The 23,613-nt window shown below is 55.3% G+C and overlaps 1 protein-coding gene across 15 annotated transcripts in view; it reads right to left on the minus strand.

Annotated features, from left to right (window-relative positions):
- HDAC4 (histone deacetylase 4) overlaps positions 1-23,613 on the minus strand; it is a 289,653-nt gene that overhangs the window by 89,872 nt on the left and 176,168 nt on the right. For 8 of the 15 annotated variants that reach the window (XM_059054872.2, XM_059054871.2, XM_067027305.1 and 5 more), the window contains 2 exons: positions 22,170-22,414; positions 7,789-7,939 (listed from right to left, as the gene is read on the minus strand). In XM_059054872.2, coding sequence (XP_058910855.1) covers positions 7,789-7,939; positions 22,170-22,414 — 396 coding nt within the window. The remainder of the gene's footprint in view (positions 1-7,788; positions 7,940-22,169; positions 22,415-23,613) is intronic. The other 7 variants (XM_067027304.1, XM_067027303.1, XM_067027302.1 and 4 more) reach the window with 1 other exon arrangement.

The raw sequence follows: 23,613 nt of genomic DNA on the forward strand, positions 1-23,613 counted from the left end.
GAGTACCACCTGACCCATGTCTCTATCTTTAATAGTATTCGGGAGCAGCACCTGACCCTTGTCTAGCAGTACTCAGGAGTACCACCTGACCCTTGTCTCTATGTTTAATAGTATTCGGGAGCACCACCTGACCCTTGTCTAGCAGTACTCAGGAGTACCACCTGACCCTTGTCTAGCAGTACTCAGGAGTACCACCTGACCCTTGTCTCTATCTTTAATAGTATTCGGGAGCACCACCTGACCCTTGTCTAGCAGTATTCAGGAGCACCACCTGACCCTTGTCTAGCAGTACTCAGGAGTACCACCTGACCCTTGTCTAGCAGTACTCAGGAGTACCACCTGACCCATGTCTCTATCTTTAATAGTATTCGGGAGCACCACCTGACCCTTGTCTAGCAGTACTCAGGAGTACCACCTGACCCTTGTCTAGCAGTACTCAGGAGTACCACCTGACCCTTGTCTCTATCTTAAATAGTATTCGGGAGCAGCACCTGACCCTTGTCTAGCAGTACTCAGGAGTACCACCTGACCCTTGTCTAGCAGTACTCAGGAGTACCACCTGACCCTTGTCTAGCAGTACTCAGGAGTACCACCTGACCCTTGTCTCTATCTTTAATAGTATTCGGGAGCACCACCTGACCCTTGTCTAGCAGCACTCAGGAGCACCACCTGACCCTTGTCTCTATCTTTAATAGTATTCGGGAGCACCACCTGACCCTTGTCTAGCAGTACTCAGGAGTACTGCTTGCTGCAAATGAGAAGACTGGGTGGATTCCCTCTGCCGGGTCCTTGATAACCACCAGGACGTGCACTGGTTCTTCTCTCCAGTGACGTGCCTTTACGTCCTTGCCTCACTTCTCTTTCAGAGTCTTCCTGTTGCGTGTGTGGTGCCGCTGTGGGTCTGTGTGTACACTTTAAATGTGTAGCCTTTAGTGCGTGTGGCTTTTCCTCAGTAACACATTTATTGGCAGCCATCACATGCTAGGTGTGGCACATTTAAACCTCACACTAATGCTGTAAGCGCCACATGGTCCAGGGAGGGCACTGACGGTGGCGGGCCCCAGGTGAGGCTGTTCCGCTACTCGATGTCACCAGAGTCCTGGCTCCTGGCTCTGCAGTCTGCTTGTACAGGCAAGGTTTGTCCTGGTCTCTCATTTCCCTTGAAAGTGTGGATTATATTCTGATGCTGTGAGATAACAGAAGACAGTGGTCTCTGGCCTGGTCCAGGTGCAGAGCTCCTAAAACGCTTGCAGTTTCCTACGTGATCAGAGCGTAAGGAGCGTCCCTTGTTCTCATGGGGCTCCTGGGTGGGGGAGGGTCACCAGGAAGACCAAACCCCCCTCATGCTCCGGAGTGGGGAGAGGTGCTGTAAGTGGGGTTAGTAACTGATCATGCCCACGTGAGGAAGCCTCCCCAAAACCCCAGCTGCACTGGGAGGGGGCCCCGACCCCACGGAGACAGAGTCTCCTGTGCGTGGGACCCTCCCAGGCCTCACCCTCTGTATCTCTTTATCTGGCTGTTCATCTTCCTATGGGACTGAGTCCTTAACCTGTGAGATCTGACGCTTGCTCTGGGGAGACAGTGTCAGAACTGAGTGAAATGGTGGGACACGCGCCCGGTGTTGCAGAGAATTGCCTGTTACGGGGAAATCCTACACATGTCTGGTGCCCAGAAGTGTCAGGACTGAAGGGCTCTCTGGAGGGTGGTGTCTACGTAAGGCTAAAGGAGAAACATGAGACGAGAGTGCTGCATTTTTCCCAACACTGGAAGGAAAAGACTCAGTTTTTTTCGAATTCAGATGTTCCAGTGCTTGTTTTTATGGCATCTATTCTAGTTTATCCATTGTGATTTTTTTCCATTTCCTGGAAGCTTTGAACTTGATCTTTTCACTGGTTTGGGAAACAATCAGTTTCATTTTATCCTTGTGTTTCTGGTGTTGGGTTTTCATTCATTTAGTGGTTTTCTATTACTATTTTTTCCCATTTCACTCTGATGTATGAAATGAATTTTGGTGTATGAGACTCTACAGATATTTTGAGAAATTGCTCATAAACTGTTAATACCACTAGAGAAATATCTTTCTTGCCACCTTTATCAAATTCCAAATATATGGGTTATCATTCGCAAATTGAATGTCTGGCTATAAATAGGTCTGCATTAAAGGCAGCATATCCCACTGTGGCCGTTTCACGATGGACTTCAGGGTCAGGCAGAACAAACCATGCTGCAGAGGGACCTGAACTAGACCAGCCAGGAAGCACAAGGAAAGCGCCCTAAACCGAGTCCAGAGCGCATCTGGAAGGGTCCATCGGGACACAGGGGCTTTTGCCTCAGGTCTTCTCGGCGTCCAAGGAGACAACTCATCATCACTTGAGCAGGGAGGCTTGCCCGAGCTCCACGTGGCACGTGACGTTGTGAGTGTGGGTGCACCAGCCAGCAGGCGGAGCAGCCCAGACCCAGGGTTACAGACCTGGCGACACCCAGCACGAAGGGCCACGGGAGGGGTGACCAGAGCAGGCGGTGAGAAGTGACTGGAGGTATAAAATCGCACCTCCGCTTCTGAGCAAGGCGCCTGGCTTCCCTCCAGGTGCAGCCGGGGCTGGACTTGGACCGTCCTGCATACCTTCAGCCTGTCTGTCTCGTCTGAAAAATCACACTCATAGAAACACTGAAATCTGTGTATAACATGCCTGACACGCAGCCCCCTGGCATTCCTGACGGCCTCTCAGCCCCACGTGGACACCTGACAAAATATGCGAAGTGTGGACCGTGTCACAACACAAAGTGCCTCCCAACCAGGGAATGGAGGGGGGCGGCGGGAGGCAGGGAACAGGGGGCGCAGAGGGCCCTTTACAGCAGGGAGTGGGCAAGGTAGGTTCAACCCCGCCAGGAAAGGAGCCAAACGAGGGGCTTGGTGTCTGGCTCCAGTGCGCCGGCAATGCGGGGACAGGGCCAGGCCAACGGGGAGGACCACGACCCAGAGGGCCCGTCCGAGGAGCTGACCCTCAGGCCCTTCTGAAAGGACCGGAAGGAGTAAATGATGCAAAGCAGGACAAGAAGCAGGGTTCTCAGGGGGCAGGAGCCGACAGGCTGGGGGTCAGCTGGCCTGACCTGCTCAGAAAGCCCTGTAACGTGGATGCACTTTCCCCTGCGGAGCGAGCCACGCTGAGGAAGAGCTCACTCTCCCTGCTTTGGCCACACCCCAGGCTCACACTGTGGGCTACTGAGCTCCAAGAAGAGGGACAAGGACAGACGCCCAGTTCCCGCAGGGAGGGCATGCACACGATAAATGCAGTGACGGGCAAGGGCAGCTGCCCTGTTCTCATCCCTGGCGGGGGCTGAGCTACCTCCAAGGCACCTGCTGGGCTGGGAGGTGGACAGTCCCCTTGTCCCCTGAGCCGCCTGCAGGGCCCTCACAGGAGGAGGTGTGCCTGAGTGGCCCCCGGGCGGCCACGGACACACGTGGCCCTCGGCCAGCTCTAGGGTGGGCGAGTGCACCTTGCCAGGCTCTTACGGAGTCAGAGGAAAACAAACCCATGTCTCCAAACCCTGACTTCCTTCCCCATAAAATGACCCGGAAGGTTCCTTGACAGGGAGAGAATTCACAACAGAAGATGCTGATTTTAATCCTCATCATTCTAGTCATATACCCATCTCTCAAAAGATTTCTCCACTTTAAATGAAAGTTCCAGCGTCAACAAAACACCTTCAGTAAATGAATACCAAATGTTTCCACTTTTACTTAAAAAAAAATTAATTCCTGTTGATGATCATTTATTCATTTGACAGGCTTTACAGAGAACGTACTATGTGCCAGCACTGAACCAGCCAGCAGGGCTAGAGGTAAATAAAAGCCAGGGGGAGCGATCAGAGGACAAGCCCTGGAGGAAGCCCAGGAAGGGAAGGAGGATCTGGGCAGGGCCCACCCGCTGGGGGCAGAGACCCAGTGGCTCAGCGGCCCCGGAGGCCCTGGAGCACGTGACACCAGACCCGAATGGGGACACATCTGCCAGGTTTGCGCCTCTGAGGAAGGCACAACTTCCCCAGCAAACGGGGCAAAGAACTTCTCTTGGGCTCCGGTGTTCCATCTTTTATCTCCACCCTTTGGAGCCACTTTTAGACAAAGTGAACGACTTCCCTCAAGCAATGGCACCTTCTTCCCCGACAGGCTGTACTTGTAACTAACAGTGAAAAACACGTAGTTGTATTAGTTCCAAACTGCCCAGAGGGCGAAGACTTGTCTTCCGCTGGATTTTTCCTTATTTCAATATGAATTTAAGGACAGTGTATCTTAGAGGCTTAAACACGGTTAATTTAAATAAAACTGATTGAAGATGTGTGTGTTCACGCTGAACAAGATGAAAACTGCCATAAACTCTAAGAATTCGCTGTTCTACCAAATCAACAGCATTAATTGGTATCAAGAAGTACAAGAAAGCTGCAGAATTACTTAAAATTAAAGTACAGTAAACGTTAAGTGTAACAAAACTTCTGATTAAATATTCAAAAAGAAATTCATTTTTTTAAAAACCCCAAGAAACTAAACAGCGGAAGCTCTGCACGGCCTTTTCGACCTCTTACAAAGTGGAGATGCTGAACGCCACGCGCGCACCTCCCCGCCCCGCGCTCCGTGAGCCGCACAGACAAGACCCTCGTTCAGCGGTGAGGCCCCGCGCACTCCGCAGCCCAAGCGGCGTCCAGCGCGCCGCCTGCCAGGCCTGCCTCCTCTCAAGGCCACACGCCGAGGGCCGCACAGCTGACGCCAGCGTGCCAAGGACCCAACTGTACACAGTCCGTTATTAATAATAAAACCCGACCACCCAAACCCACAGGCTGAAAACCGCCGGGGCTGCCGCTGGGAGCAGCTTGCAGGGAAGCAGAGAACATTCCTTCGCCCCGTCAAGGGCCTGCTCGGCAGGCAGTAGAAGCCGTTCTCTACTTTAAACATGTTTTCTGAAGTCAAATCTTTTCATATTTTGCGAGGCTGAAGACGTTATTTTTACTGGAACTTTCTGGCAAACTAGGAGGAGTTACTGTAGACCAGGCTGGTGAACTGGGGTTTGTGGGTGCGCTGGGCACACAGCAGCTCGCTAACCCTAGCAGTCTAAAGCCTCCATCCTCTGAGAACAACCATTCCCTCGCTCCAAAGAAAAGCACGTGTAGGAGGCACGCTGAGGGGAGGGCAAGGAACAGGGCCACGTGCGCGGGGCTCAGCAGGTGCGCCTTAGCTCTGGACCCCATGCACCATCCTGCCCGCAGCAGAGCCCCTCCCAAGGGCACCCGGGAGGACCGGGGTGCTGTCGTCCACGGGGCAGCTTCTATGGAGGCCATGAAGGGAGACCACCGAGCCGCCAAGACGCTCAGGCCCCTAACCCAGAGAGAGGACATCGACCACGACCCTGGTTCTCAGCCGCCACTGCACCTTGGAGTCGTCCCGGGAGTTTTAGAAACGAGAGCACAGGCCCCCGTCCTCTGGCCCAGATCAGTGCGTCACGACTGGGGCGCTGGCTCCCGACACCATGTGCCGCAGGCTCAGGTGTGGTCGGCACCCGGGCCGCACCCTCCGCACAAAGCAAGTGGTGGTGACAGCAGCCTGGCTGTGGGGACCAGCACGAACCAGCCTGGCGGTGAGGAGCAACGCGGCCACGTGGACAGGCTGGGGGGGTGGCAGGGGTGCCGCGGAAGCCAGCAGGCCGCGGAGAGAGGGCTGTGAGGGCGCTGGGTCCCACGTGGCACGTCCGCCCACTGCAGGGCCGCGACGCGGCCCAGAGACCAGGGTGCAAGCAGCCACCCCAAGCGTGTGCAGCTCCGCTTCTCCCGGTGCCTCTCTGTCCTCGTCTCTGGAATCTCGACCGCGGGCCATCGCTGAGCCTGCACGTCACCGTCTCACCAATTGCTGTGATCCAACGAGACGTACCGTTCAGGTTTAGTGATTCCTTTCAAATACTAGTAGGAAAACTAGATTTCACGTGGAATAAAAACTCTCCTGACCTGCTTTCTAAATTGAAACTCTATCAGACAGTTAAAGTGAAAATATATTTGAAGTGTACTTATTTCAAGAGTGAAATGCTGTAATAACTGGAAGAGCTGTTAATTTTACGTATAAAAATGACTAAGAACGTACAAATACTTGGTTCAAGATGGTGGAGTAGAAGGATGTGCGCTCACTCCCTCTCGAGAGAGCACCGGAATCACAACTATAGCTGCTGAACGACCACCGACAGGCAGACACAGGAACTCACCACAAAAGACGCCCCACGTCCAAAGACAAAGGAGGAGGCGCAGTGCGACGGTGGCAGGGGCGCGATCGCAACAAAATCAAGTCCCATAACCAGCCGCCGGGCGGGTGAGTTACAAGCTGGAGACGCTTATACCACAGAAGTCCACCCACAGGAGAGAAGGTTCTGAGCCCCACGTCGGGCTTCCCAAGCTGGGGTTCCGGCAACGGAGGAGGAATTCCCAGAGAATCAGACTTGGGATGCTAGCGGGATTTGAGCGCAGGGCTGACCATTTTCAGCAGCTGAGGATAAAGAATTTCGGAGGTTTTTGGAGGTTAACATGCACTGGTAAAGTGCCTGAAGACGTCTATCTTTACTCACGAGCATACGGCCAGAGTAAACCACCACACGGTCACGACATCACATCCCGACACAGGGGAGAGATGCACATGCCGACGTACTGACACGCAGGGTTAACAGGGGGCCAGTGCGTTCACCTGCGCTCTGAGGTCCCGGGCAGAAAGGACCAGAGCCTGGGGGTGTGAGAGTGGGTTCACTCGCCCCCCTTAGGTCCTGGGTGTGTCGCTGCAAACGACAAACTATCAAAACAAAGAGGTCCAAATACACACGAGGGAATGTTCGTTCAGCCACAACCAGGAAGGGACACAGCACCCTGTGGATGGAATGCTGAACCGCGTCCGTCCTTTCGTGCGAGCCCCAGGCTCTTTGACCGGCGCTGACGTGGGGTGTTCTGCCTAATTGTCAAAGGGGGAACAGCACCCAGAAGAGTTTCCTGGCTAAGATTCAGTTGGGTGTCTCTTGCAGGACAAGAGACCAGGCCGGTCTTCACACAAGCACGGCTGCCGCGATGGAAAGCAAACACTGGTGTCAAAGGGCAAACGTGCAACCGGAGAGGTGGGTCATCGCGTCTCCTCTCAGCCAAGGGGCGTCCTACCAGCTGCCACCTGGCGTTCAGGTGCTCACGAACGCCCTCAAGACAAAACAGCTTTGAAGAAGTTACGGCTGAACACACAGGTGAAGCTCATCACTATGCACGTGGGATGCTTTATGGTTCTTAGTCGTTTCTCAGGCCACTAGGAGCCTGCAAACATTCTTTTTTTTTTTTGCGGTACGCGGGCCTCTCAGTGTCGTGGCCCCTCCCGTCGCGGAGCACAGGCTCCGGACGCGCAGGCCCAGCGGCCATGGCCCACGGGCCCAACTGCTACGCGGCATGTGGGATCTTCCCGGACCGGGGCACGAACCCGCGTCCCCTGCATCGGCAGGCGGACTCTCAACCGCTGCGCCACCAGGGAAGCCCCCTCTGCAAACATTCTGGCAAATGCTTAAGTCAAACCCCAAGTGGGGCTGAATGCCCCTGCAGCTCCCAGGTGAAGACAAGGCTGTGGAGCAGCCCCGAAGCCGGGGCGCCCGGAAACAGAGCCCCGGGGGGGACGGCAGCCAGGCGGCTCCGGATCCAGCCCGCTTTGGGGGCCGGGGCCACGGGGCAGCGGGAGGGCTGCCTGGCGAGGGCGCGCGCGCCACCGACCCGCCGGCCCCACCGCACACTCACTCTCTTTGCCTTTCTCCTTGTTCCGGAGCCGTTGCAGCTTCTGCTCTCGGTGCTGCTTCTCCAGCTCCTGCTCCTGGCGGTGCCTCTCCAACTTGCGCTGATGTTCTAGCAGCTCCTGCTGGTGCTTCACGGCCAGCAGCTCCTGCTGTTGCTGCGGGCGGGGAGGGAGGAGACAGAGACGGTCAGAGCCTCGCCCCGAAACAAGAACGCCGAGACAGACACACACGCGAGAAGATCGGCAGAGGGCCGCCACGTCCCCGCGCTGCTGTGGCCGTGGGGACCTCGCGCCCTGTGCACGGCCCACATCTCCAAGGAGATCAGCTCGTTCGTTCTGTCTGTACAGGAAGCAGGGCTGCTCGGGGACGTCTCCTAACCACCGCACGCTCAGTGCCAAAAACGAAAATAAAAATGAGCGAATTGCTAGAAGAAAATACGCCTGAAGATTTATGCAATCTCATACGTTGGGAATGTCTTTTGGAGAATGAAGCAAAAGCGTATGAAATGGTGCGGCAGCTTCAGGAAATTGTTGGGCCCACCCTTACAAGGCTAAACACGCACCCACGCAAGACCTAGCAACCCCACGCCCAGGACTGACCCAAGAGACGTGGAAACACGTCTGTGCAAAGCCCTGCACGGGACCGTGCGTGGCAGCTGTGCACACGGCAGCCCAGCCCGACACAGCCTAGACGTCCCTCAGACGTGAACCCAGCGGCACAAGTGTGTGTCTGTACGGGAGAATCCCACCCAGCAATGAAAAAGAATCAACCGCACATACGGGAAAAAACACGCATGGGCTGCAAGACAAGCGGAGCGAGCGGGTCCGGGGTTGACAGGGCTGTGGGACACGGGAGGGAAAAGAGTCAACACGCAGAGGTTCTATTTACATGAAGCTCTGGAACAGGAAATCCTAAGACATGGTGATAAAAATCAGAAGAAGGCTGCGTCTTGGGTGAGGCAGGAAGACGAGGCGGGAGGGAGCTGTCTAGGGTGTGGGCTGTCTGACAGAGGCAGCATTTGCTCAGGCGCTCACGACTGTCGAAGCGTGGCGGACAGACACTCAAGGCCCTTGCGTTTCGTCGTGTGTGAATGACATCACGTATTTTCAAAAATGACATAACTGACAACGTGAAAAGTTACCTTCGTAATAAATACTGTAAACAAAATTAAAATGCAAAAGATGAATGAGGAAACCTCTTTGCAGTGTTCGTGGCACAGAGACGGCCGTGCTAAGTTACTAAGGCTATGGTAAGCAGCCCCTAGGAAGGTGAGCAAAAAGACCAAGAGATTCACCAAAAGCGGCTAAAAGTAAACGGGGGACAAGGGTTCAAGCTCACCAGCAATCACATCCCACTGTCACTTATCGCACCGGAAAAGGTGAAAAAGAAGAAGCCGACCAGCGCGGACTGGGGGTGCGGGAAGAGGCTCAATTAAGCCGACACACCGGACACCCGATCTCCCCAAACCTCGACCAGCAAAAGCCCCCAGGCGGGAGGTCTGTGCTGCCTCCTCCCGCCCGACGGCTCCCCCGCCCCTGTGTCTGCCCCCCCCATCTCTCGCTGGCTGTCCCCTCCCCCTCTCTGCCCACCCCTTGCTGTCCCTCTGTCTCCCTGCACCTTCCCCCCAACCCCCGCCTGCCCCCGCTCTCCGGGGCTCCGGCCACACGCACTTGCCACCTTGGGAATGACCCGAGTGGGGTCAGCCTGGCTGCCCATATCCTCTACCCCGGCCACCTGCACGGAGCCGCCCTCACCCACAGCACCTTCCAGGTGGGCGCCCATGTCCCCCTCGCTGCTGGGCGGGGTGGGCAGGCCCACCCACCCCCTCCTTGTCCCCGGGTGGAGGGACAGGCTGGGGGGGAGCCAGCAATCTGTCACCCAAGAGGCCCCGGGACTCTCCGTCGAGGATGCTTCACCGACGAGCGAGCTCCCCGTCATAGGTCACGCGTGTGAGACACAGCAGGACTGAGACAGCTTTGTGGCCGCTCCTGGGGACCACGGCAGACACCTCCTTGCGGCCCCGCTGGCCCACCCGGGAGCCTCCGCAGACAGCACGGCCGGCCTCCGGCCTCCCGGCCCTGCTGCGGTGGAAGGGACCTGATGGCAGGGCCCCTACGGAGCCTGGCGGGCTGGTCACACTGTGCCCGCACGTGCAGCAGGAGACCCGCAAGCCCTGCCACGAAAGGGAGGCGATTCCTTTCCAGCTGGGACCACAGGGACAGAATGGCAGAGAGGTGGGTGCAGCTAAGCCCAAGACCCGCGCAGGAGGGAGGGGGAGGGAGGCGGCCGCGGACCCCTCAGAGGAGCCGGTGTCTGGACCCTGCGCAGCAGCTTGCACCTCCCGCAGGGACACTGCTACTCGGCCGGGGCTCCCAGACCGCGTCGTGCAGCAGGGCGTGCAGGGGCGTGGCCGCCAGGAGTGGGTACACCCAGCTCGGCACCCGCCCGCGGCGTCCCTGCACACTGAGTGCCACTGCTGAGAGCTGTCTGTGGAAAACAGTGTTACCTTCCCAACACCCAGCTTACAGGACCTCAGGGGCAGGAAGAAAGTTGCAGAGGCCTTTGCGGGCGGCTGAATTCCAAGAGCAGATCGCCAAGCCAGCTTCCCAACTTTGCAGTCATTGCTGCCAGCAACCAATACAATCTGGTTTGACCATGAGTTGAGCTTCGGTCCCTTCAAGCTGATGTCACTGTGCACGTCCATAAGATCAGCTTAAGAACTTTGCTGATATATCTCAAAACAGTGATGTTTTCTGCTCTTTTAAAAGGAAAACCGAATGACACCACTGGGACAAAAGAGTAAAGAGGTGGGGCCAAACCATGTCCCTTATTATTATTATAGTTCTCCTCCAGAAGGCACAGCTCAGAGCTGCACTGCCTGCTCTTCTCAGAACAGGCTCGCGCGCCGAGGAAGCAGTGTTCTGCCAGAAGCAGTATTTGTTGATCCGTATGGATCCAGAGAATCCTGCCGGGGGGCCCCGTGGCTGCGTCAGTGGGTAAAGGCCCCCAGTGGCTGCCACCAGGCCACTGCCAACTGCTCTGGGATGCCACCTGCGTGGGCAGCCTTCAGAGACGGACCACTCAGAGGGCTGCCTGGTCAGGAAGCCAAGGCTGTGTCCTGAACGACGGATCTTGGAAGGAAGAACCTCGCCCTCTTGGTATTAGCTACACCCCCAGATTGCCTTATGTACGGCCCCGGGTTCCCTTCCAACTGCTCGGTGTTCACTTAATGCGTAAATGAGGCGCAGGCAGAAATCCGCTGAACATGGTCTCACAATATTTACTTTTCACCCAGAACCCAGAAGGAAAGTGAGATCTCGCAGTTGTCATTACAAAGAGACTAGAAACAACCACCCCAGACCCTGATGATTAAAATTCACAGGATGACAAAACTCACCCAGAAAAACGACATTGTCATTGAGTGTTAATGAAAGGAGCAATTAGAAGCCACAACTCTGATTCCCCAAAATGCCCCAGAGCACGACACTGTAAAAGCCTGGCACGGGCAGTGCGGAGCCGGGACTGCTGTGGGGACACGGGGCTGCCACGGTGAAGTCCACGTCCACCTGGGACCGGAACCCGGAAGTTCTGTGCATCAAAGGCCCAACAGGCTTGCCATGCAGGTTTTTCAAAGATGGTCAAGGAACTTCAAAGGCATCACGTGGTCCACCATCTGAGGGAAGTACAGGGCAGACCCGCTGACCCTCGGAGGTCACTTTTGATAGAGAGCATCTTCTCTTGGATGCTGACCTCCAGGCTCACGTGCTACTTGGCCATGGTTTCTAGGGACCATTTGCGACTAAACTATTCTTCCCTATGGGGTCCGCAAAACGGAACCACGTCCATCTTTGTCTCACTGGATTTCCTGGCTCAAATCGAAGAGGCACCCTGCTTCCAGTACATTCAAAATCACGCTTCCCTCTGGACTCCTGGCACATCGGCATGATCAAAAGGTCCCCTAGATGTGTCATTCATGTTCCCGCCCAAATCTGGATACTCAAATGCCGCAAGGACAAAAAGGTCAGCCATCAACATGCTGGTCAGCAAGAGGAAGGCCAGCATCACAGACACCCGGCACCCTGAACGCTGCGGACGCTGCAGACTGGACGTGGCTGTGAGCGCTGGGGGGAGGGGAGCATGGAGGGGGGGGGAGTAATGAGGAGGGGGAGGGGAGAAGAGACGGATGAAAGTGGTCAAGGGAGAGCCTGGCCGGCCTCCCCTTCCTCCGCCCTCACCACCCAGTCTCCATTTGCATGACACGTGTTTTCCTCCCAGGCGGGGTGCCTTGGAAGCTGCACCCCCTTGAGACCAGTGGTGGGTCCCCTCCATCTGCAGGGCATCCTGGCTCCTTCCCTCCGTGGGCTCGCCACCACCGGGACGCACTTCCTGTGGTGGCTCAGGGCTGACTGAAGACTCAGGCTGTGTCTGACCGCCTGTCTTCTCTCTGCAGACAGCAGGTCTGAGGGAGCCCGTGACGGTACCGGGCCAGACCAGAGGCGGTGTATTTATCAGCAAGAGCCAGTGAGGAGGAGTGAGGTAAAAACCATGTCGCGAGCCAGCGCAAGAGACGGTTTTCTTCGTAGAACGAACTTCTGCAGCTGCCACCTTTGGAAATACACAGAACGACCCTTCTCTTCTACACCTGCAGGCAGCCTGCAGCACAGAGGGCACAGTCAGAGGTGAGCAGGACGCCTTATAAAGCACGACGCTCTCGTGTGCCACGAATGCTTTTTGGTGGCAAAGGAAGAGCCGGGCCCGGCACGGCAGCTGGAGTGGCCTTCGATGCCCCCTGGGGCAGCAGGTCAAACAAGGCCATCCACCTGCCCATTAACAACTTCCCAGAAACCCGAAGTGCCGGGTTTATGAGCAACTCCTGCCCGTAAGCCCGTTCATTAGGCCCAGACAGGCTCAGGGATGACGCAGGGCTTTTGGCTCCCACGTGCTTTCCCGGCACCAGGGTTACAGCGACCGAAGTGCGGCCTGCGGGCTCATTAAACGCTGCCTCAGGTGACCCGGAAGCTGGGGCCCCAGGTAACATGTCTCCAGCTACCTGGGACAGGTAATGCAGAGAGTAAACACGATGGCCTGGCTCCAGCGCCATAAAACCAGGTTCCTTTCAATGTTACCCCTTTCCCTTCACGGAAAAGAGTCACATGCTCAGCTAAGTAGCTCTTAAAGCTCTCTCCTGGCCATGGAGACAGCACAAATCACACCAACAGATTTTATACACACACACACACACACACACACACACACGTACAAAAATTCAGCCTTACTAGTAAAAAAGGACATGCAAATAAAAGTGGAAATGGTTTTTAGTTTTTTCCCATTAGACCGGAAACACCCTGCAAGACCTGGGAAAGGGACGTCCAGGCTGCATACAGCTTTGGAAGGAGCAGGAACTCTTCCGGAGGGCGAGCCGGCAAGATGCTTTAACATGTGGAACGTGCTCACGGTATTTTTCATCTGAAGCGATTTATTCTGAGACCTGCCCAAAGGATGGGGCCTGCAGGCTGGCCCACAGCAGGAACTGTGGAAGATGAGCCCCCGTCTCCCAGGATGGCACCTGCCGGACAGACGTGTCGGGACCGGTGCCCGCCGTGCAGTGTGGACCGGGAGGCTGCAGCGCCACGGTCACGGGATTCAGCCCCGACTTTTGGCCGCTTTGCGGCCACAGCGGGGGTGGCAGCCACGCCGGGAGCGCCCCCAGGCTCCTCGCCCACTCACAGCCCGTGAACCCACGGGCTCCTGGTTCCGGCAGGACGGGCCTGTCTAAAGCCCCTCCCAGCGCAGGGGTTCTTCATGGGGTGATGAGAATGGCTTGGAACCAGACATTGGTGATGATTGCACCATACTGTAAACGTACTAAATGTCATTGAATTGTACACTTTAAAATGGTCAAGTGATGAGCTTTATGTTATATGAATTTTACCACAATAAAAAAAAAAATGAGTGAGGGAAAACTAAGTATTTTCCATAAAGAAAAGGGAAAAAAATGAGCAGCCACTTCTCTCTGGGCTCCGTCGGGGGAGAACGAGAACAGCCCTGAGACGGAGGACGAGCTAGGTCCCCGTGCGTGTGCCCCAGGCCCTCGGGGTCCCTGGACGGCTGCTGGGGTCGAAGGCAGGGCCAGGCTCTCCTCCGCGCTCTCCATCCTACCTGACGGGCAGCAAGAGAGAGCAGCCTGCGTCGGCAAAGGAAACGGGCAAAGTCACCTGTGGAAAAGGATCAGGACCCTGATGAGTGCTAGAAAACTACAAACCCGCTCAGGCGACGATTACATTGTGTCCGGCACCAACCCTGCCGACAACCTCTTCTAAGAGAAAAAGGCCAGCTCCCTCCACACGGGACCAAGGACAGGCCTTTCGTCCTTGGGGAGTACCTGCTTTTATTCACCTCTGCAGCCCGGGAGTGTGGCCGTCTGATCTGACACCACAGGAAAATGGTTACAGGCCCGGAGGGGGCGCCTCCCATGCAACCCTGAGGGAGACCCCAGACAGGGAGGAGAGGCCCGGCTTTGCCCAGCTCTCCTGCAAGCCTCACACCCAGGGCAAGCCCTCACCCGGGGTCCGGCCTCAGCCACCCAACCGCAGTCCGTGGCGTGGGCAGGGCCCCTCACGCACGTGCTGTCACAGATAACTTTCCAAGACCCCAACACGGTTACAGAAGTTTTAGTCAATGCATCGAAACAAAAAGGGAGGCAACAATTATAATCTGCAGGTGACATTATTGTCTACTTAGAGAACATGAAATAACCAATTACAAATTTCTTAGGACTAAGAAGAAAATTCTAGACATTGGTTGGCTAACAAGTAATAATGAAATCAAGAGCTCTACACGGACAGTGACCAAGTAGAGAGTAAAAGGAAGAAACATTCTATTCATAACAGGAGAAAATATATAAAATACCCAAGAATAATTAAATATAAAATCTACAGCCCTCATGTGAAGAAAATAAAACAAGACTTTTCGTAAGGACAGAAGAAGCCTCAAATCACAGACGGTAATTCCATATTCCTGGATTAGAAAGTTAACAGTAGAAAGTTATTCGTAGCTGTCCTGCTGATTTATTAACTTGCTGCAACTTCAGTTGAGTTTGCAGAGCAACTGTGGGGGACGTTATGAGAAATGATTCTGATGCTCACCTGGAAAAATAAAAGCTCACCCGGAGACAAGCCGAGGGAATTAAAACTGAAGAACAAATGTGTAGGGAGCGGAGACCTGCACGGTCGGATCCTGAAACACGAGCGCAGCTCCTGCTGACACTGGGTGGGGCCGGTACGAGGACCAGAGGGCGCCGGAGACAGACCCGGCCAGATCAATAGGCGCTGATTATGGGACAGAGCTGGCGTTCTCTAAATCGTTTAGAAAACTGCTCTGCTTCGTGAATGTGGCGAGGCCAAGTAGATAAGTGACAAGATGTAACGGACACTGAAGTAACGCCCTTAATTTATAAAGAACACTCATATACTGAAGAGAGAAAGACAAGCGTTGCAACAGAAAAACAGCAAAGAAAATGATAATTGGCAGAAGAAATGCAGTAAGCGTGTAGAAATATGGCAAACCACAATCAAGGAAACGCAGGCGCGACGTGAGACAGAATCAAAATAGAACGTGAACAAGTTCCACTAATGCATCAGACTGCGGGGTCAGCCCCGGCCCCTCTCCTCTGGGAGGCCAGCCACCGCTCAGCCAGCCCGCTGTGCGCGGACCGTGGAAGAGGGAAAGCGGGGTGGGGCAGGGAGCGAGCCGCGCAGCAAGCTGTGGGTGGGAGGGAGGGTGCCCTGCAGCGCCCGGCAGCGGCAGCTGCCACCCAGGACAGGTCAGCGAGTGCTGGCTGTTGTGGTCACTGCTGCTTTACTATTCTGCTCTCGGGATGAGCAGGGGTGTGTGTGTGAGAGAGACAGACAAAGAGACACATGCATACCCAGGACCTGCTGTAGCTTTTGGAAGGAAACATGGCAAGAAATAAAAGCCACAGAAAAGGACTTATCCTGGGTCAGCAATACCACTTCTGTGTTGTTTAGACAAAGGCATATGATTCACGAACGAGGACACTAAAAACAGAAGAAAAACTGGAAATGACCTTAATGTTCAACTCTTCAACTATTAGTGCTTATTTAAATTCACTGGGGTTCATTGTAAGACTACAGTAAAACCATTAAAATCATGCTTTTGAAATGTATGTAATGGTAAAGGGAAATGTTAACAATACAGTAAATAAAAACCACGTGTCAGTATAATCCCAATTCCATAAAACTATAGATACACACACGCACAATTTACATAATATACGGTTACGGGCATCCACTACAAAATGCAACAGCTTTCCTAGCTAATAGCGCTGGAATCACATCTTCTCTGTGATTTGCAATTATTCAATAATTCACATTAATGACTGTGGCGATCCGAAAGGGACCAGGATGAAACCATTCCTTGTAAAAAACAGCACTGCCTGGGATGCAAACAGCAGGGCCCTGCTCCTCTCTCGTACACAAGCCTTGGGGAGTCCGGAGGCCCGGGACCTTCCTCCTCCTCCTCCCGTTTAGCTACGCAGGTGTTCCTCCTGGGGTGCAGGAGGCTCCAGGGAGATCTGTGGGGAGGACGCTGTGAACAAACGGTTAGTGAGGAGGTCAGACACGTGGGTGAACGTGGCTGAGTGGACACAGGCATTCACTCCCACTCCTCTCGGAACCGCGAAGAGGAACGGCGCTTTTTAGGAGACGCGGGTTCACAGGAACAAAGCCTGCAGGAAGGACTGTCACCAGAACTTTGGAAAATGCAGGACTGTGGAGATGAGGCCCGGCAGCAGCCCAGAGGCGCAGCCCAGATGGCACAGTCAGCGCCGCGCTCTACTCCAAAGTGCTCACCACGTCTCCATCAGTGAAACGGAATATTCGATACATTCCCAATACAAAACGGTAAGTATTTGCCAAATAGCAAAAAACCACACATTTATGGAAACATCACTGCCTTGGACGGAGGTCAAGGGGCGGCACGCCTGAACCCAGAACCTTCAGAAGGTGGCCAAGGGACTCTGGCTTGCACGGAGGGCTCCCAGCGTCCAGCCCCGCAGCCCCGTCCCCTTCCTCCTCTCTTCACGGTGCATCCCGACTTCTCACCGTCCCCCTACCCAAGTCCTCCGCATGTGCACCCCGACTCTTGTCAAAAGCACTGTCACCATTCCCCCTCCCGCCTTCCCTGGACTGGGGTGAGGATCCCTCCTGGAGAAGATGGCTGAGCTCCAGGCCCGGTCTGTCACAGCCCTGCAATACCCATTCCGCTGGGTGAATTCCCAAACGAGCTCTCACCCTGACCTTCAGACTCGCCTTGGCCAGCGAGGCAACAGCATCCACTTAAACCACATCCAGCTTAAACCACTCTTGCCCTCTTGCTGAGCTTGGAACTCAGAAACCAGCAGATAATCCAGCGGCCAAGCAGCAGACTGGAAGTGAGGCTACTCCAGGTCACCCCGTCACTGGGCAGCTCACAGCTGATCACAGGAGCATGAGAGAGAGCCCAAACAACCCTCCACAAACACATGACTGCTGTAGTAAGCACTATATTTGGGCTAGTCTGTTATGCAGCCAGAGCTGACTGAGACACTCATGTAACAGATTCTTTGTGGTCTTATAAAAGAGTGGCCATCACCACTCAAGCAGGAAGGACTTTGTGCTGGCTTATATGCTCTAATTGTTTTCCTTTTTGCAAAAAGCAAATATTTAAACCACTGATCCTGATCTAGAGATATAACAGATTCATATTTCAGATACTCTGAAATGCAAAAATCATGTCGCTACACCATTATACTTAAAGATAGTCTGCAGTACACGACTGAAACTGTAGCCATGACCACCGGCGTTTGCACACAGTGAAAAGAGCTTACAGGTTTCTCAAACTGTGGGACTGGATTTGCATTGGAGCATAGGGAACTCAGCCAATAGGAAGGAAGGAAATCGCTAACTCCAGGGAAAGCTAAGAGCTGTTATCAGAGAGGTCATGAAGCCATTGCATGGTGTGTGTCGGCAACAGGCACCCACACAGACACAAGAATGGAGCCCCTGATGGTTCTTTAATCAGAAGGATGCTCTCAGTATATGAAGCACCCCAAAAGTGGCAGTGTATGCGGGGGGGGGGGGTGGAGGGCAAAAGCCCAGTCTCTCCAGCAAGCGGGAAATAATCACCCCAGGGGACCTTTAATGCAAAGACGAAGCGGACCATCTGCAAACAGGGAGCAGAAGGCGGCAGAGACCTGGGGCTGGGGGGCCAGATGGGAGGGCAGGGGGGCCAGCCTCTGCGCACTTACGCGGCACTACATTTCCATTAGAAACATTAGAAATAGGGATTCCCCCGATAAAATTTTAAAAAATCAAAAATGACACACAACAAACCCCCAAAGCAGCAAATCTAGGTAATGCCACATTTGCCAGGTGATCACCTAGGCTATCCCATGTGACATAAACAGCCACGGACACCACACTCACTACTCGCAGAGCCCCGGGCCTCGGTGATCACGCTGCCTGGACCCCATTCTGGGGAGAAGAAAACTAACTGCGCAGGGGGACGGGGCTCCTGAATCAGCCACGACCAACAAAGACACTGCATCTGGTACGCGGGCAACACTGAGGGTCAAAACCCTACGAAAGGCCTTCTTTGCCCAGGGTTAACGACTTTAGTTACAATTTAAAAACTATCCCCCTTTAAACTGCAAAATCCTATGCAAATTCACTGATGATTTAATGCCACTAATTCGACGGTGTGCTCAAGAAATCCGTCTGACAAACACCACAGCCAAATGTCACTAACAGTATATACCTTGTGAAGAGAGCGTAAATCGTCACAACAGAAGCCGACTGGTGGTATGATACCATTACATAGTTCAAATGGCTTCAGACGAATGATCTCCATTTTATTTTTATTTTATTTTTTATTTTATTTTTATTTTTTTTGTGATATGCGGGCCTCTCACTGTTGTGGCCTCTCCCGTCGCGGAGCACAGGCTCCGGACGCGCAGGCCCAGCGGCCATGGCTCACGGGCCCAGCCGCTCCGCGGCACGTGGGATCTTCCCGGACCGGGGCACGAACCCGTGTCCCCTGCATCGGCAGGCGGGCTCTCAACCACTGCGCCACCAGGGAAGCCCTGATCTCCATTTTAAATGGAGAAACAACTAACGATTAAAATGCAGAGAGCATGTAACCTTGAGATGCTTCCTGATCTGCGTTTCTGGGGCTCCCACCATCTCTGGGAGGACCCAGCCTGGGGGTCAGGGGGAGCTCGGGGTACCCCTGACTTCCAGGCCCTCTCTGCACAGAGCCTGCAGGTGCTGACAGGAGGACCCAGGAGGGAGACTCTGTTCCACCTCAAAGAGGTGACACAAACCCCTGGAGCACCAGATGAGGAGAAAAACTGGGGGTCAGGGAGAAAAAGCCCACCGCAGGCTGAGGCCCCAGTACAGCAGGAAGCCCGGTCTTGCCCAGAAGGGGAAGCACCAACCGGGCTCAAGAGCGTCCCCGATGTTTCTTGCTTACTTGTGCAGCCCCTCACATATGAGAGGTTGCTGATGTCTCAATTTCTCATTTTTTTCTCGTAAAAGCTACAGACTCAACCAACACAGACACGAGAACATACGCAACTAGCGTCTTCCTTAATCCTGGGCAGCCCCAAACCCACCATCGCCAGTTTCCGGTACAGCCTCTCCATCAGGGGCTGTTTGAGTGAGGACGAGGGTGCAAGAGTGAAAATAGAGAGAGAAGCGCAAATCCCAAGTTCCTTCTTCAGCCAGGCGCCGGGCCGGGCCCGCAGATGCCAGAGGTGGGCAGCTGCCCGTTACCAGGTAGGCACGCGGATGGGTGACCTACCGCGGGGGGGAGCACACAGAGGGCTCCACCTCCCAAGAGGAAGGGCAGTGCGGGCCCGCGGGTCGCCAGGCGCCCGGTTAAAGGGGGGCGTATCTGCGAGGGCCAGGAAGACACAAGACTGCAGTGATCCTTCAGGCTTCTGAGATGAGATCAAGATACAGGACGGTGATGGCCGAAGTTCAAAACGCCGGCTGGCCGGGAGGAGAGGAACTCCGCTCCGCGTGGGCGAGCAGCGCTGCTGGTCGGGAGGGAGCCACGGCTGAGATTCTAAATTGCTTTTAGGGGTCACAGAAATGTGAGGCTGCAGCTTCAAAGACAAAAGGAAAGGGGCGGCCTGGCGGGGGGGGGCTCTTGTCAGGACTGAAAGGCAGGCACCGCGTCGGGCGCACTGCTCACAGCCAAAGACCCCTCGGGGCGGGGCCTCAGCGGGAAGCCCCACCCCCGGCCCGTCCCCCTCTCCCCCCGCATCCCCGCCTCCCCTGCACCGCACAGAGCAGCAGCCGTGAGCAAGGCGCCGGCTTCCCCACCGGCAGGGCAGGTCCAGGCTGCATCCCACAGAGTAGTCCACGGGGCCGCCCTCTCCTCCCAACAGCCAGGAGGAGCGGGCGCTTCGCGTCAGGGGAGCAAAGCGCAGCGCGGTGGTTCTCGTGGACCCTCGACCACTCCACCCCAAACTCAAGAGCACTTATTAAATAGCAGAGGACCACGATGGCCGCTGGGACGTATCCACGGAGAAAGGTGACCTCTCAGGCAGGGGCACTCTCTGGCTCAGAACACTACAAGCAAAGCCGTGAGGCCTGGACTTTCAGCAGCTCTGGAGCGTGTTCTCTCCTTGGTTTGTCCACTGCCAACCTCAGAAGCCCCACGGGGTCAGGGCAAAAGGCAGCAGTGGCAGCAAAAAAACCTGCCAAGACCCACGGCCTCGGGTGCCACTCTCAGCTGGCCAGACGCAGAAACAGACAGCGCACGGTTACTCTGCGTGGCACCAGCGCACACACACCATCTGGGCGCAGGCTAACGAGGAAGCCAAGGCCGGCCTCAGCGACGTCCAGCCGTGGGTGGTGTTGGTCTCTATGGAAAGGGCATCTCAGAAGCATGTGGGCTTTTAATTCTCCACATCCCTGCTGTCCAATCCAGTAGCCACCAACCACATGTGGCTACAATGCAGCTGGTCCAAACAGAGATGTGGTCTCCATGTCTGGTCTGCGGTGGTTCACTAGGACTTAGCGTGAACAAAGCTATTTATATGGATCACAGGTTGAAATAATATTTTAGAAATATGAGGTTAAATAAAATACATTACAGTTAGTCTACCTTGTGCAGCCAGGTTCCCAGTGACCCCAAAGATTCCTGCCTCCCGGTGTTCACCCCTTGTCTGGGCCCCTCCTGGGAGGGTTGGTCGTATGACAGTAGGCTAAGGTAGCAGGGTTGGGGGATGTCACTTCCAAGATCTGGCCAGAAGACACCGAGGCCTCCTTCTTGGTCACTCGGATCTTGGGTGTCCACTTTGGGGAAGTTGCTGTTAGAGACCCACGTGAGGAGGACCTGAGGCCTCCTGCCCACAACCACGGGAGTCGGCTGGGAAGTGGGTCCCGCAGCCCCACCCAGCCCTCAGATGAGACCACAGCCCTGACTGGCAGCTCACCAGCACCTCACGAAAGACCCTGAGGCACAGCCAGCAGCGAGGCTGCTCCTGGATTCCTGACCCCCAGAGGCTGTCAGATAGTAACACCGTTTGTTATTTTCACCAGCTAAAAAGCTTTCGGGTAATTTCTTACATAGCGATAGATAGCTTACACAATCTGGTTTCTTTTGGCATTTTAAGGTGGCTACAGAAAATGTAAAACTACCCATGTAATTTTAATGTGTACACATTTCTGTTGGACAGCATTGCTCTCCCTGTTTCCACGTACAGTGAGCACACGTTATGATCACAGACGTCAGAACCGGTCCCTCAACCACATGATGTGACTTTCCTATGCACCACTAATGCATGTTTCTTTCTAATATGTTGACTTTTAAACTCTGAGATCAGATTAAGTACATGCAGAGTGTGTACCCAAAAACAACCTATGTTAGTTTTTTTCTGATTCCATTTTAATGAAAAGTAAATATTAATACCTTTTTCAAATCATAAAAAGTTGGTGGGAAAAATGGAGAGTGGGCAGATAAGTCCCAAGAAGAAAATAAAGATGACTTGCAAACACGGGTGTTTCTTCTTGCCGGTAATGCTGCTGTCTACGGACATGTCTTATCTCTGCAGATGAAGTCGGATGATAAGCACTTCCCCTAACTTCAGCACGCGCGCTTCTACAGCCTGACTTGAAGTGCTGTTCCCACCATCGGCCACATCTGCCCCCGTTTACTCAACCAGGGCCCAAGTGCTGGACACGCAGGTATTAACCGCACAGCAAGGAACATGGCCGTGCGCCGGTCTCGGCGCTCCCGCGGGTTACGGGGGGCGGCCCTTAGCACGGGAGCCACGGGGCCGCGAGGGCTCGCGGGGGCGGGCGGCGGGCGACTTACGCGGACGTGCTCGTGGAGCTGCGCTTCGTGCTGGCGGGAGAGCTGCTCGTGCTGCCTCTGGAACTCGGCGATGAGGATCTGCCTCTGGAGCTGCTGCTTCTGCTTGAGGGCCAGGAGCTCCTGCTGCAGCTGCCGTTCCCGGACGCCGGGCTCCGTCGTGGGCAGCGGAAACTGGTGGTCCAGGCGCAGGTCCGTGGGCACCGCCGGGGGTGCTGCTGGCAAAGGCAGCGCCGAGGCCACATCCGCTGCGGGAGAGAGCACAGCACAGAGCGCCGGTCACCGTGGAGCCCCAGCCCCGCCCGCCTCCAGAGCGCCGCCGCCAGCAGTCGGGGGCCCACACGCCGAGGGCCGCTGCACGCTTCGGACGCCTCTGACCCCCTCCCTCAACAGGCTCAAAAGGCATGGCCCGGAGGCCTTTGAGGTTTCTATCCCTCGGGCAAAGCTCAGTGGACGTTTGGACCAGGACACCCCCCCCCCTGCAGGCTCTCTTCCCTCCACCCGACCCTCCACGAAGGGGCCCCTGCTCTCTCAAAGGACCTTGCTGCAGGCCCAGCGGCCTCTTCTGACATCCTTTTTGAAAGTCGACGAAGAGAAGAAGCAAGAACAAGGCTCTAAAGAGCACTGAACACCCGTAAGTAGGGAGGCAAATCGCCCAAGCTTTGCTCCTTTTCACAAAAGCCACGGAAGAGTTATGTGCCGGAACCACAGGACAGAGTGTGCCACTGAAGCGGTCCAGACGGACGCTCCGGACGGGGACAGCGCTTCCACGGTGAAGCGAGCGCCCTCTGGAAACCAGTTTACCGGCTGCAGCCGATAAAACGCTCCCCCAGCTCGATCGCACAGCTTGCGCGTCAGGGCTACGTGCTCCTGCGCTTTGCCGGGAAACGGACGGTCTGCACCGCACTGATGTGTGGCCGAGGAAGAGCCACAAGTGACTCTGATTAGAAACAGAAGCTGCATCGATCTTAAGGCCTACAAATCAATACCAAGGTAAAGTGAGAAACAGAATGCAGAAAGCAAGCCTTCAATTATGGACCCCACAAAGTAACCCGACGTGGGTGCTCCTCCCACGACAGAAGAGCATCTGAAACGCCGAGGGGGCGCCGGCAGGGAGCCCCTTACTTCCCGCGAGGCTCCTGTGCTGCTTCCCCCCTTCTCGCAGATGAGCGCGCTGGGCGCTGCTCGTAGAGAGCGGAGGGCAGACAGCCCAGCGCCGAGGCCCACGGCCTCTGTCCGTCCCCAAAGCCCCCCTCACAACCTGCTCGGGGCTGGTGCAGCGGCACAGACCAGACCCGGGGACCGGAGGCTGGGGCTTCGCCCTCTGGGGGGCCCAGGGCTCTGATGGGAGCCCAGACTCAACACCCAAGGGCCGCCAGGGCCAGCTCCTCACCACCTGGCACGGGGCCTCATTCTAGCACCGCTGCCTGGACCCTCTGCAGGTCGG

Source organism: Kogia breviceps, chromosome 2 (genome assembly GCF_026419965.1).
Source record: "Kogia breviceps isolate mKogBre1 chromosome 2, mKogBre1 haplotype 1, whole genome shotgun sequence".
In the NCBI taxonomy this organism is placed as follows: Eukaryota; Metazoa; Chordata; class Mammalia; order Artiodactyla; family Physeteridae; genus Kogia; species Kogia breviceps.